The 12,063-nt window shown below is 42.7% G+C and overlaps 1 protein-coding gene across 2 annotated transcripts in view; it reads right to left on the bottom strand.

The window, feature by feature from the left end:
* LOC109414899 (ecdysone receptor) overlaps window positions 1-12,063 on the bottom strand; it is a 474,809-nt gene that overhangs the window by 151,709 nt on the left and 311,037 nt on the right. The window contains exon 2 of one of the 2 annotated variants that reach the window (XM_019688743.3): window positions 6,898-7,808. The exons of the other annotated variant lie outside the window; for it this stretch is intronic. Coding sequence (XP_019544288.3) covers window positions 6,898-7,360 — 463 coding nt within the window. The 5' untranslated portion in view covers window positions 7,361-7,808. The remainder of the gene's footprint in view (window positions 1-6,897; window positions 7,809-12,063) is intronic. 2 annotated transcript variants of the gene reach the window in all.

Raw genomic sequence — 12,063 nt, 5'->3', positions numbered from 1 at the left:
AATTCCTAGAGTAATACTTTCTGAAAAATCTTAAAGCAACTTCCAGAAGAATTGTTAGAGATGGAGTTTTTCAAGGTTTTTTTTTAGAGAAGAATTATAAAAATTGTGAGAGCAATTTCTGGAGAAATTATCATACAAATTTTTAAAACAATTGGAAGAGAATTCACTAGTAGAGTTCTGAGAGAAGTTCTCAAAAAAATTTAATAGAAACATTTTCCGAAGAGTTCCAGGAGGAATTTCCAGGGGAGTTCCTAGAAGAGTTTTCAGATAAATTCCTAGAGGAATTTCCAAAGGAATTCCTTAAACAATTCCAAGAGTAATAATTCAAGAAATTCCAGATGATTTCCCAATATTCGGAGAAATTTTCGGTGGAGTTCTACAGAAATTATTTCTGAAAATTCTGAGAGGAATTTTCAGAGAATTTTCTGGATGAATAAGATATTACTAGAGCGTTACCAGAAAAAAAAAATCTGTCAGAGGCAGAGGATTTTCCCAAGGTATTTCCAGAATAATTTCTTAAACTAATTCGAAAATGAATTAGAGAAATCTACAGTAATTCCTAGAGAAACCACAGGAAGATTTTTTTAACGAGTTCTTTGAGATATTTCAAACGGAGTTCCCATGGAAATTTCTGGACGAGTTCCTAAAAAAAAGAATTTCCAGAGCAATTCCTTGAGTATTTTTTTATGGAAATTCTTGAGCAATTAAAAAAATGCAAGGTTATTCCGATAAAAACAAATTGGGAGAGTTCCAGATGAATTCCAAGAAATACTTATTTCCCAGAAGAATTTTAGGTGACATATCCAGAGCTATTTATTAGAATTCTGAGAAACTTTTTTGAGGAATTTCTATGCCAAAACCATGGCCAAAACGTTTGGTAGAATAATGTCAAGACTGTTTTAAGAAGAATTAAAAAAAGCATAGGATTTTCTTGAGTCACTTCTAGAGGGTTTGTCAGAGGTATTTCTGGAGGAGTTTCTAGAGATATCCCGTAAAAATAACAGAAGAATCCTTTGAGATATTTTCACAAGAATGCCTAGAGAAATTTCAGGAGCAATTATCAGATGAGTTCTTAGAGAAATTCCCGTCTCAAAGAAGTTTTAGAGGAATCCTCAGAGAAATTTCTAGAGGACCTTTAATAATTTCTGCACGCTATTCTTAAAGAACTTGAAGTAGTTCCTGGAACAATTTCCAAAGAATTTTAAAGAGTTTTTAGAGAAATTCAAGGAGAATTTGAGGATGAATTTTCATAAGATTTTATAGAGCGATTTTCAGACAATTTGATGGAAGTATTTTCAGAAGAATTCCTAGAAATAATGCCGAAGTTATTCACAGAGGAGTTTCTAGAAAAAACTTCCAGAAGAATTCGTAGAGAAGTTTCTTGAAATCCGTGTCAAGTTTAAAAAAAAATCCCAGTGAATTCCGACAATTTTTTTCCTGTAAACTTCCTGGGAAAATTTCCAGATTAATTCATAGAGAATTTTTTTGGAAACTTTCTGAAGCACTTGCTCTACAAATTTCAAGAGGAGCTTATTTAAAAATTTAATGGAAAATCTCCGAAGGAAATCCCAGAGATATTTTCAGAACATTTGCTAGAGAAAATCCTAGCGCATTTCCAGAAGTATTCCTAGAGGAATTTTCAGAAAAATGGTGGAACATATTTGAGAGAAATTTACCAAAAGAACTCCAGATTAATTCTTGGAGATATTTTCTGGAAAATATCCAGAGAAACTTCCAAAGAAATTTACAGAAATATCTAGAGAAATATTTGGAGGAGTTTTCAAAAGCAGTATTCCTAAAAGAACTTTCAGGAAAAAATTGGAGAGAAAAACACCACAGGAATCTCAGATGAATTCCTAGAGATATTTTCTGGAAAATATCCAGAGAAAATTATTTTAAAATGTTTTATAGAATTTCTAGGAGACTTTCTAGATTAATTCCAAGAGAAAATCGCGGAGAAAATATTAAAACAAATTTTCGGAATTTCGGAAATTTGAGAGACATTTCCAGACAGAGCCAGTCGTTGACTTATTACAAAAGGAATTTTTAGAAAAAAAAAAATTAAGAGAAAATTTTGGAGAAATCCCGAGAAAATTTTCCAGAGAGATTGCGAGAAACAAATCCGTATGAATTTCTTGAGGAATTTCCAGAGGTATCTCTAGAGGAATTTCTAGAAGAATTCTTAGAGTAAATCCGAGATTTGCTGAAAAACTAATATACAAAGAAATCTTCAAAAGGATTTTCTGAAAAAAAAATCTCGCGGAATTTCTTGGGAACATTTTTGAAGAAATTCCACTGAAATTTATCGGAAATTACTGGAAGAATCAGATAATTTTCAATTGAAGTTCTTGGAAGAATTCTATGACGAATTTTCAGCGGAATTTCTAAAAGAATTCCCAAAATTTCTGGAGACACTTATAGTGGAGTTCTTAGAGAAATTTCAGTAGCTAAACCAAAAGGAATTTCCAGAGGATTTACTAGAAAAACTTCAATAGATTTTTCTGAAATAATATTCTGAAATAAATTCCCTGAAACTTGCTGAAGAACTTCTTCTGGAATTACTAGAGGATCTCTAAGGGGAATTTCTGTAGAATTTGTTAGGAAAGTTTCTAGAGGAATCCTTAAAAATAGTTTTGTGAGGGAATTTTACAGAAACTTCTAGAGGGATTCTTTGTAGGACTCCAAGAGATATTTCCAGAGGACCTTTTGAATGAGTTTCTAAAAGTATACCTTGAGCAATTTCCAGAGGAATTCCCGAAGGAATTCATAATTATTAGAGGAATTTCAACAATAATTACACAGCGCAACATTTTTTTTTGTCTCAAGAGCAAACTTATGTGTCTCCGAAGGATTTTGGGCCGCTGAATCCGAATCCGGGCTCAAATTTGCTCCAACACGTCACAATTTTAAGCTATACCTCAATTTATAGGACAAAACATGCGATTTTCGGCTTTTTTGACTTCAAGCCATTAAGCATGGACATATTTTTTTAAGGCTCTTTAGACAGACCAAAAGTTAATTTTTGTTACGCTGTGTTATCCAAGGGAATTCCTGGAGAAACTTTCAGACTGATTTCTGTTTAAATTTTCAGAAGAATTTCTAGCGAAATTGCTAGAAGAATCCATAGAGAAATTCGTGTAGGTATCCCTTGAAGGAATACCTAGAATAATCCCAGGATGACTACCCAGAGGAATCTTGTGATTTTGAATGAGCTAGAAGACTTCTAATTGAAATTCCCGAAAATCTCCAGCAGGATGTCATGAAATTATGTTCAAGAAATCTAAGGAAAACCCGCGAAGGAATTACCAAACAAATCCCAGAAGAAGCATCTAGAGTTGTCACAGTTGTCATGAGGAATGTCTAGGACTTTCAAAAGTAAATATAATTTCCAGATGAATTACTATAGGAATTTTCAGAAGAGTTGCTAAAGTAAATTTAATAGGAAATTGTACGGGGATTGCTGCATTAAGACATTTGTAGACAAAAATCTGGAGAAATCTTAACAGGAAATTCCAGAGAAATCCTTAAGGAGTTAGAAAAGATTCAACAGAACTTTCCGAACATTTCCAAGAGGAATTCAGAAAACAATATAACAGAAAGCACACAGAAATCCATGAACGAACTACTAGTAGAATCATCCCAAGATTTTTTTTTTAGGAAAGCCCAGAAAAAAAGACAAGAGAAACTTCTGGACGAATGGAAAAGAATTTGTAAAAGGATTTTTTTCAATAGTCACAGGAGAATATCGAATAAAATCAAGAGAAATCACAAGGGCATGTCCAAAAGAAATTTCAGAAAGAAATACATAAGGAATCGCAGAAAGAACTTATGGGCAAGTTCAGAGTTTTATTGGATAACTAACAGGAATTTCCCAAAATTACCAGGAAAAATTCTAAAAATAATATTGGAAAAATTCAAGAAGCAAGTTGACAAGAAACTTTAAACAGAACCACAAAAGAAATCACATGTAGAATTGCTTGAAGAATCGCAGGAAGAATGTCCAGAGAAATTTCTTTTTTTGCTAATTCTCGGAAAAATTTATGAGATATCTAGAAAAATTTTAGAAGAATCGAAGGTAAAATTTCTAGAGCTGTCCTCAGAGGAATTCTTCGGAATTCTTGAGAAATCTCATCTATTTTAGGTGAAATTCGTAGCTTAATATCTGCAGACATTCGTAGAGAAACCTATAATGCGAAATTCCTTGAGATATCTCAGAGAAGAATCATCCAAGACGAATTCTTGGAAGATTTTCTGGACGAATTGCAGAAGGATGTCGGCTGGATGGTCATCTATACGCCCGCAAATGTTAAACAGTGATTTAAACGTGGATGAAGCTGAAAGAGATGGACTCATCTGAAGAACTGCGATTACTTGCACAAATTGTAATCCATTTGTAAGCGGAACCGATCTAGATAAAAAGTTCTCATTTTCAGTTTCAAATCATCCGTCAAAGCTTCAAACGATAGTCGCCGCCGACGCCATCGTCGCGTCGGCGACCATCACGCTTCTGTTCCTGTCACTGTCACCTTGACAAATGAAACATCTTCCGTATCGTCGAACACTCAGAGTTCTATGTAAAATATAGAATATCCCCTCATTTTTTTTTCAGAACGACTCCCGCGACTCCACTTTAAGCGACGGATGACATTTGTCAAACCACCGGAAAGTTTCCTCGCGATGTTCATCAATCTATCCTATCCTATCTTGTGCCTCGCGAGTACCTCGCGGGACTTCGTCGTTCGAATTCCTCTGCGGTACGCATCCCCGCGTATACAGACACACGCATTCCCTGAAATCCGCTGACCACACCGGCGATGGCAGCGGAGGCGATGAAACGCATACAAACGAATTCCGCGTTTACAATTTAGATTTGGGTGGAGGGTGGGCGAGATTAATCGCGCGCGCGGGGAATACGGAATACCGCTGCTGCCGTATTTTTCCGCGACAACCAATCAACCGCCTTGCACAACTCTCATCGGCGGCTGTTATAGACTACTACAGTAGCTCATTGATTGGTGTAGGTTAGAAATTTTTCAAAATCGTATGTTTAGAGCGAAGAGATCAGTTCCGAATTCCGTGTAATCCAAGCAAGCCGCGTAGCGGCGAGATGATGACGACACGGCACGGCGGTTGTAAGAGGCGGTCAGCGACGGCGGCTGTTGTTTTGGGAAACGTCAAAAGCGAAAGTGCGCGAGAAGAAAGCAAAAAATGCGGTGCCGATCGCCGCGCCGGTGAGTGTTGAACAGACAGACGTGTGCGCGGTGATGTCGGGATGGTAGGGAGGCAAAAACAGTGTTCGTATGAAATTGGGTCAATCAGTGTGCTCGCAATGCGGTGCGGTGAGGCAAGCGCACGTCATCATGTGATGCGTGAGTGTACGAATATCTCTTTTTGTGCGTGCGGCCGCCGGGTTAATGTGTGTCGGTTTTCATGTGTGAATAGAACGTAGAATGTGTGGCACTAGGTCTGAACTGAATGGTGGATACGTGCGTTGGACGGCGTTAACTGGCTCAGAGCGGCAAGGTGACTCGGGTGAAATTCGGGGCGTTTAGTGGAAAGTTTTCGGGATGCGGAAGATTTACTGGTCCGGGAACAGCTGTTCATCAGTGATCGGGTGTGCAAGTGTGATTCTCTGTCAACTGTCAACTGTCAAAAAAGTTGGTCGATTGGGTTTCACCGCTGTTTCGATGAAACCCAATGCCAAATCTGTCAAACGAGCAGCGGTGCAATTCGCACGCAAATTTCGTCGCTGTTTCGGCGAAACTCAGCTGTGAGTAAGCTGGCCTCCAAAACACAATCGAAAATTCCAAGCCATTTCCCAACCTGACGCCACCGATACCGTCGTAGCCGAACGGTGCGGGAGGTGACTATGAATTGCGCGAGGCCAGCCCACATTAGTATTCCGGTTTGGGCGTCGATTTCGCGGTAGACCTTCGTCGCGCGATGCGTCGTCACTGTCCTTGGAAGACGACTGTGACGGCTTATCACGTTGGGCTAGACTTAATTTTGCAACAACCTCATCACACAATGGCACGGTGTTGTACTCATTACCATTTACGCTCTACGTGTCCCAGTTACAGCCGTGGTCGCCGCCGCCGGGTGCTCTCGAGACAGTGAAAGTTGATCGTGTCTACCGTCAGCGTTAGCCGGCTGCGCCGTACTCTCCGCACCTTGTAGGATGCGGAGAGAAAGAGTCATCAACAAATCACACGTCATTTGGCAAATGCCTCGCCGCGCGCGCTCTTTGGCAATACAACAAAGAAGCTCTGCTGCAGCGGCGCCGCCGCGAATTCATTCGTCATCATTGACACAGTTTCGGGGGTCTCTCCCTTCGTGCCGTACCGTACCATCGTCGGGTCGCGCTCAATCCCTTTGTATTCACTTCGTCGGAATGGCTAGGTCGGTCGGTCGGTTCGAAGGTGAAACCGAGAGTAAATGCCAGCAGCGCAGCGGCTTTGTTTCCACGCTTGCCGACGCTTGCTTGGGTAAAATTGCAATCAAAAAAGCATTACAAAGCCGGCTCTCGGTGTGGTGCGCACATACACACACGTACTCGCGGACGACGACGACGGTGGCAAGAAGAAAGTGCCACCACCGGCTCCGGGTATGGAAATCCAAGCAAGCCGCTGTCGATGATGGTCGGAGGAGGAGAGCAGGATGGTGATAAAGCGTACCGTTTCCCCTCTCCTTCTCCGGGCGCTAATGAGTTTATATTTGTGTATATTTTTGTAGCCTCGTTATTTTTTGTAGCCGCGGTAGTCGCGGCAGCGGACGTAAAATGTGCATTACATGTGGATTTCGATTTCTAGGTCACGGGGGTTGTTTTTGTGTTGCCTTGGACTTTATTGATTCGTCGGCAAGTACGCTACCTTTACCGGTTCGGAGTGAGTCACTTACCTGACGAAATGGAGTTGACGGATTCGCTCCGCGGGGTGTTCATGAGGGTATTGTGGATGATCGACGGCAGCGGCGCCATCAGCGTCTGGTTCTGGTTCATGCCGTTGATCAGGTTGCCGACGATGTGCTGAATGTTGTTCCCGTTGGCTTGGACCGCTTGGCCGGCCATGTTCATCATTCCGTTGAGGTTGTTGTTGCCGACGATGCCGTTCATCAGCAGGTTGTTGGCCGCTCCGCAACCTCCCAGGTTGTTGTTCCCATTCGATAGGACCGAGTGGCCGTTGTAGGCGTTGTCTTCGTACGAACTCCACAGTTCCAGTTCATCGTAGTTGGGCGACCCGAGCGAGTTGGGCGACATGGTCATACCGAGGGCGGCCGAAGACGACGTCACCTCCGAACTGCTGTCGTCCAGCATCCGGAGCGCCGTGAAGCCACCATTGTTGGACCATCTTCTTTTCATCATTTTGCTCTAGCTGCACTGTAGTCTTCCTAGCCCCGTAGATAAAACTCAACACTCCCACCACTTTCTCTCTCGCGCGCGCTCACAATAAACTCAACTACGAACTCTGAAGGTTCGGCAACAAAGTATAGACTCTATATCTAGGCAATGTAACACGCACTGTATCCCTGTAAGCTCTTCCGCGCAAAGGCCTCACCGTGTAACTCCAGGTCACCGAAACAATTCACTAAATCCACCTCAATCCTGAACTGCACGTCTCTATCGCTCGCGGCGTAGTTCACAAGTCACACTAGCCAGTACGGCTGATGTTGCTGCTGCTGTTGCTGTAGATTGCACCGTCGCTCAGCTGATCCAACGTAGACTACGCCCTTCTCCGACCGATTCAGCATGCTGCTTCCGGCGACGCTTCCACTCTGAATCGATCCGGAGACTCCGCGCATACTGGGCTGTGCTGTTGTAGAGTTAAACAAACAAATACGCATTAAGTTATACGATTCCGCCGAACGGACTTGTTACTAACCTGCTGAGGATCGCCGGGCTGAATTCGTGGATTACTGGTGCGAAATTTATGCAAATCGTGCTGTTCCGAGAAATCAAATTTATTGGACGTAAATCAGAACGACGACGGGTGGAGAACCTAACCTTTAACTAGACTATACACTGGGGGGGAGCCATCAACCTGCCATAAATAAGGATCAACGTCCAGCGCGGTGAGTTGTGGAAGACGCCCAAATTCGGCATTCATCCAGTGTCGCGCGCTCGATCGCTTAATGATCATCGTCTCCCCTCTTCGCATCGCGACTCACAAGAATTATCGCATTCGGATCAATGCCTGCCAAACCGGTTTCTCGAGCGAAGAACCCCGCAAACAAGATTCTACGCCGTGGTCGCCGTGTTGGGGTCGACAAATTCCAGCCCGTGAGTTAATCGATGTTCAATTTGCGAGTGGAGAATCTTCCAAACGGAGACACCGATTCGGTTACCTATTTTTATCGCTTCGGGTCGGGTAAGACCAGGAAAGTAGGTCACCAGGCAGCAGCACAAACTGGGCGATGGGTGCATTGTGATAGCGCTTGGGAATACATGCAATCACACTCCCACCGAATGCCCCCGAAGTACTTATGTGTGGTGGTGGCGGTGGGTAAACGCTTCAGGCTGATAAGAGCTGTTGGAAAGAATGTGCGACGAGAGCGCACTTATCCCAGTCAGTGGTTGCCGTCGCCGTCGCTACCGCCGTCAACCGTTGAGTGGTGTGAGTAAGCTCCTTGGTAGAAGGTGGCATTTGTATCGCGCGTCACGAGCAGCGTATGTGTACAGATAGCGGAAGAAAAGGGAGGATACGGAGGAGTCTAGGAGCGACAAGGGCTGAAGCCTGGTGGACAGTCGCGTTCGGAAGATGACGAACAAATCAAAATTCAAGAAACCTTGTAAGGACGTGGCCGGTGCATTGAACATTACATTCATCACACAACAGATCTTTGAAATCGGTTAGATGAAAACACATTTGGATTTTCGCTGAAACATGAGATACTTTTTTGAAATTGCCACCTCTTCATTTCGGTATCGTCAACTCAAAGATCCCGTAGTCTACGGTCAACTCGACCAAGCTGGATTTGAAGTACCTGCTGAACAACTGGCTCTAATCCAACTCGAAACGTGCTCTTCCTATCAACCACCAGCGACTACCGGGGATTTGCTCCCTATTTACCGAACTAGTCTCAACCGTAAACACAGTTCGTGTCGTAGTATCTACCCAACTACATCCCGGATTAGCCCTGCGCATTTCACCACCCTTCAGAGTCTTCAAACGCTCCTTCGCCGGTCGTCCCCCGTCAACCTGCAGACTAAAATTGTGCCACAATCTTGCATCCGTCCAAACAGCAGTCATTATCATTGCGAGCGAGGTGGCCGTCCGTCATCACTGACGGACTGACGGACGGTGAAGGATCCGCAGGGGAAGACACACGGGCTTATTTACATAATGATATTGCTGCATTGATTACAGATAGCGCTGTTGTAGTCGTCTCTGCGCTCGTCCATCCACGCTCATCCGTCCGAGGTTGGTTGTTATCACAAGTGCAGCACTTGGTTGGTGGTGCGGATGAAACTGCAGTCGCCGGACGCCGACGAGTGAAACTGGGACTCGGCAGGTCGACTTGCAGTGCAAAGCAGCAGCAGAAGGGAGAGAGCGAGAGCGAAAGTCGAACGCGCTGGGTGTTATCAAGGTTGGGCTGTTGCCTCGTTCCCTGCTTCTCCGCGTTGCATCTACGCCAACGGCGGAGTTTCCGACGTTCGAAGAAAAAAGCGAAGGAACGCATTCAGGGACGTACGTTCGTATCTACGTATGGCGTACCTTTGGTGGCGTCGGAAGAAGAAGGTGAACCGGCCGAATTGGTAATGACGATGATGACGTCGATGACGATGATGACGGTGGCGAAGAAGATGATGATTAGGGAGGTCGATTACAAGATTGGGTTGTTTCACGGAGGTAACGAGCGACGACGATGTTGGAACAGAACAGGAGCAATCTTTTTTGAAGCGCAAGAAGTTCAAAGTACTTGGCGAGGTAATTACGGGGTCGGGTTGCGATAATGAGGCCTGACTGCGAATTCAGGGTGAACCAGTTCTCGAGTAAGGACTTCAGAATGGACGTGTGGAGTAGGAGAAGATTCAGATTGGTGGATTTCACAGTGAACTACACAATTGTTCAATTTGATCCAAACGCATTTGATTTGAATTCGTGCAGCTGAAATTGAGACCAAGTTAAACGGAAGTTCAAGACTTATTCTGAGAGAAGATCTACGTATTACACGATTAGTCGACCAATAACATGCGAGCAATTCTCGTGGACTTTATAGCAGATGGTCCTTGACATGGTCTATTAGAACCAAACATGGTACAAACATCTCTACAATCCTTTCAATATGACATGACGGAACACTACTAATTCTATTTTTGTAATAACTGATCAATCAATGTGTTAGATCCTCCAAATTAACTTGGAAGTCTTATCGAATGACTATTGATTCATCCGAGGCTTTGGAGATGTCCTCAACAAAGCTTCACATCCAATAACGATCAAAAAATTCACATTTGTAATTGTATGCATGTAAACAGGAAGTTCTTGGTCCTTAAAACCACCTGAGACTTCAGAACAAGTGATCTACTAGATCAACAATGGATCTCACTGTGCCCAAATCAACCATGATGTTTATGAGGTCATCTGGAGCTGTACCAATCAGATTTTATGCGAACGAGATGTACTAGGTTCTCCAAATCGTCCTGAAGCCCATATTATAGGGTCTACTCCTACTGGATCAACTTGGAATCTTAAGGTGTCCTCGCTAACAGTCTATGTCCAATCATGTTCCATATGTTCACACATATGACTGGAGGTTCATTTCTATGTAAGCAAATTGTTTCATAGCCCTTGAAATCATCCGAGGCTTCAGAACATGTGATCTACTAGATCAATCGTGGCTAGCGCGGTGTCCTCATCAATTTTACATGTCAAATGATGTTCTATGAGGTCATGTGAAGCTCTACCGATCCGTTTTTGAGCCAACGAGAAATACTAGGTTCTCCAAATTGTTCTGGAACTCATATCATAGGATCTACCAGATCAACTTGGATTTTGAAGGTGTTTTTGTTAACGGTACATGTCCAATCATGTTCAATATGTTCACACATGTGACTGGAGGTTTATTTCATGTAAGCAAATTGTTTCATAGCCCTTAAAATCATCCGAGACTTCAGAACATGTAATCTAACTAGATCAATCGTGGCTAGCGCGGTGTCCTCATCAATTTTACAGGTCAAATGATGTTCTATGAGGTCATGTGGAGCTCTACCGATCCGTTTTTGAACCAACGAGAAATGCTAGGTTCTCCAAATTCTTTTAGAACTCATATCATAGGATCTACCAGATCAACTTGGATTTTGAAGGTGTTTTTGTTAACGGTACATGTCCAATCATGCTCAATATACAAATGTAGATTCATTACCATGTAAGTGGAATGTTCAAAGTTCTTGAAATCATCCGAGACTTCAGAGCAAATGACCTACTAGATCAACCGTGGCTCTCACGGTGTCCTAATCAATCTCACATATAAAATAAGATTCTATGAGGTCATGTGGAGTTCTACCGATCCGTGTTTGTGCCAATGAGATACGCTAGGATCTCCAAATTGTCGTGAAACTCATATCATAGGATCTACCGGATCAACTCGGATTTTGAAGGTGTCCTTATTAACCGCACATGTTCAATCATGTTCAATGTTCAATATGTTCATACATGCAAATGAAGATTCATTACCATGTAAGTGGAATGTTCAAAGTTCTTGAAATCATCCGAGACTTCAGAGCAAGCGATCTACTAGATCAACCGTGACTCTCACGATGTCCTAATCAAACCCACATATAAAATAAGATTTTATGAGGTCATATGGAGTTCTACCGATCCGTGTTTGTGCCAATGAGATACGCTAGGTTCTCCAAATTGTCGTGAAACTCATATCATAGGATCTACCGGATCAACTCGGATTTTGAAGGTGTCCTTATTAACCGCACATGTCCAATCATGTTCAATGTTTAATATGATCATACATGCAAATGAAGATTCATTACCATGTAAGTGGAATGTTCAAAGTTCTTGAAATCATCCGAGACTTCAGAGCAAGTGACCTACTAGATCAACCGTGACTCTC

This window comes from Aedes albopictus, chromosome 3 (assembly GCF_035046485.1).
Source record: "Aedes albopictus strain Foshan chromosome 3, AalbF5, whole genome shotgun sequence".
Classification (NCBI taxonomy): domain Eukaryota; kingdom Metazoa; phylum Arthropoda; class Insecta; order Diptera; family Culicidae; genus Aedes; species Aedes albopictus.
Note: the sequence above shows the minus strand (reverse complement) of the source record. Positions and strands in the feature narration are given on the sequence as shown.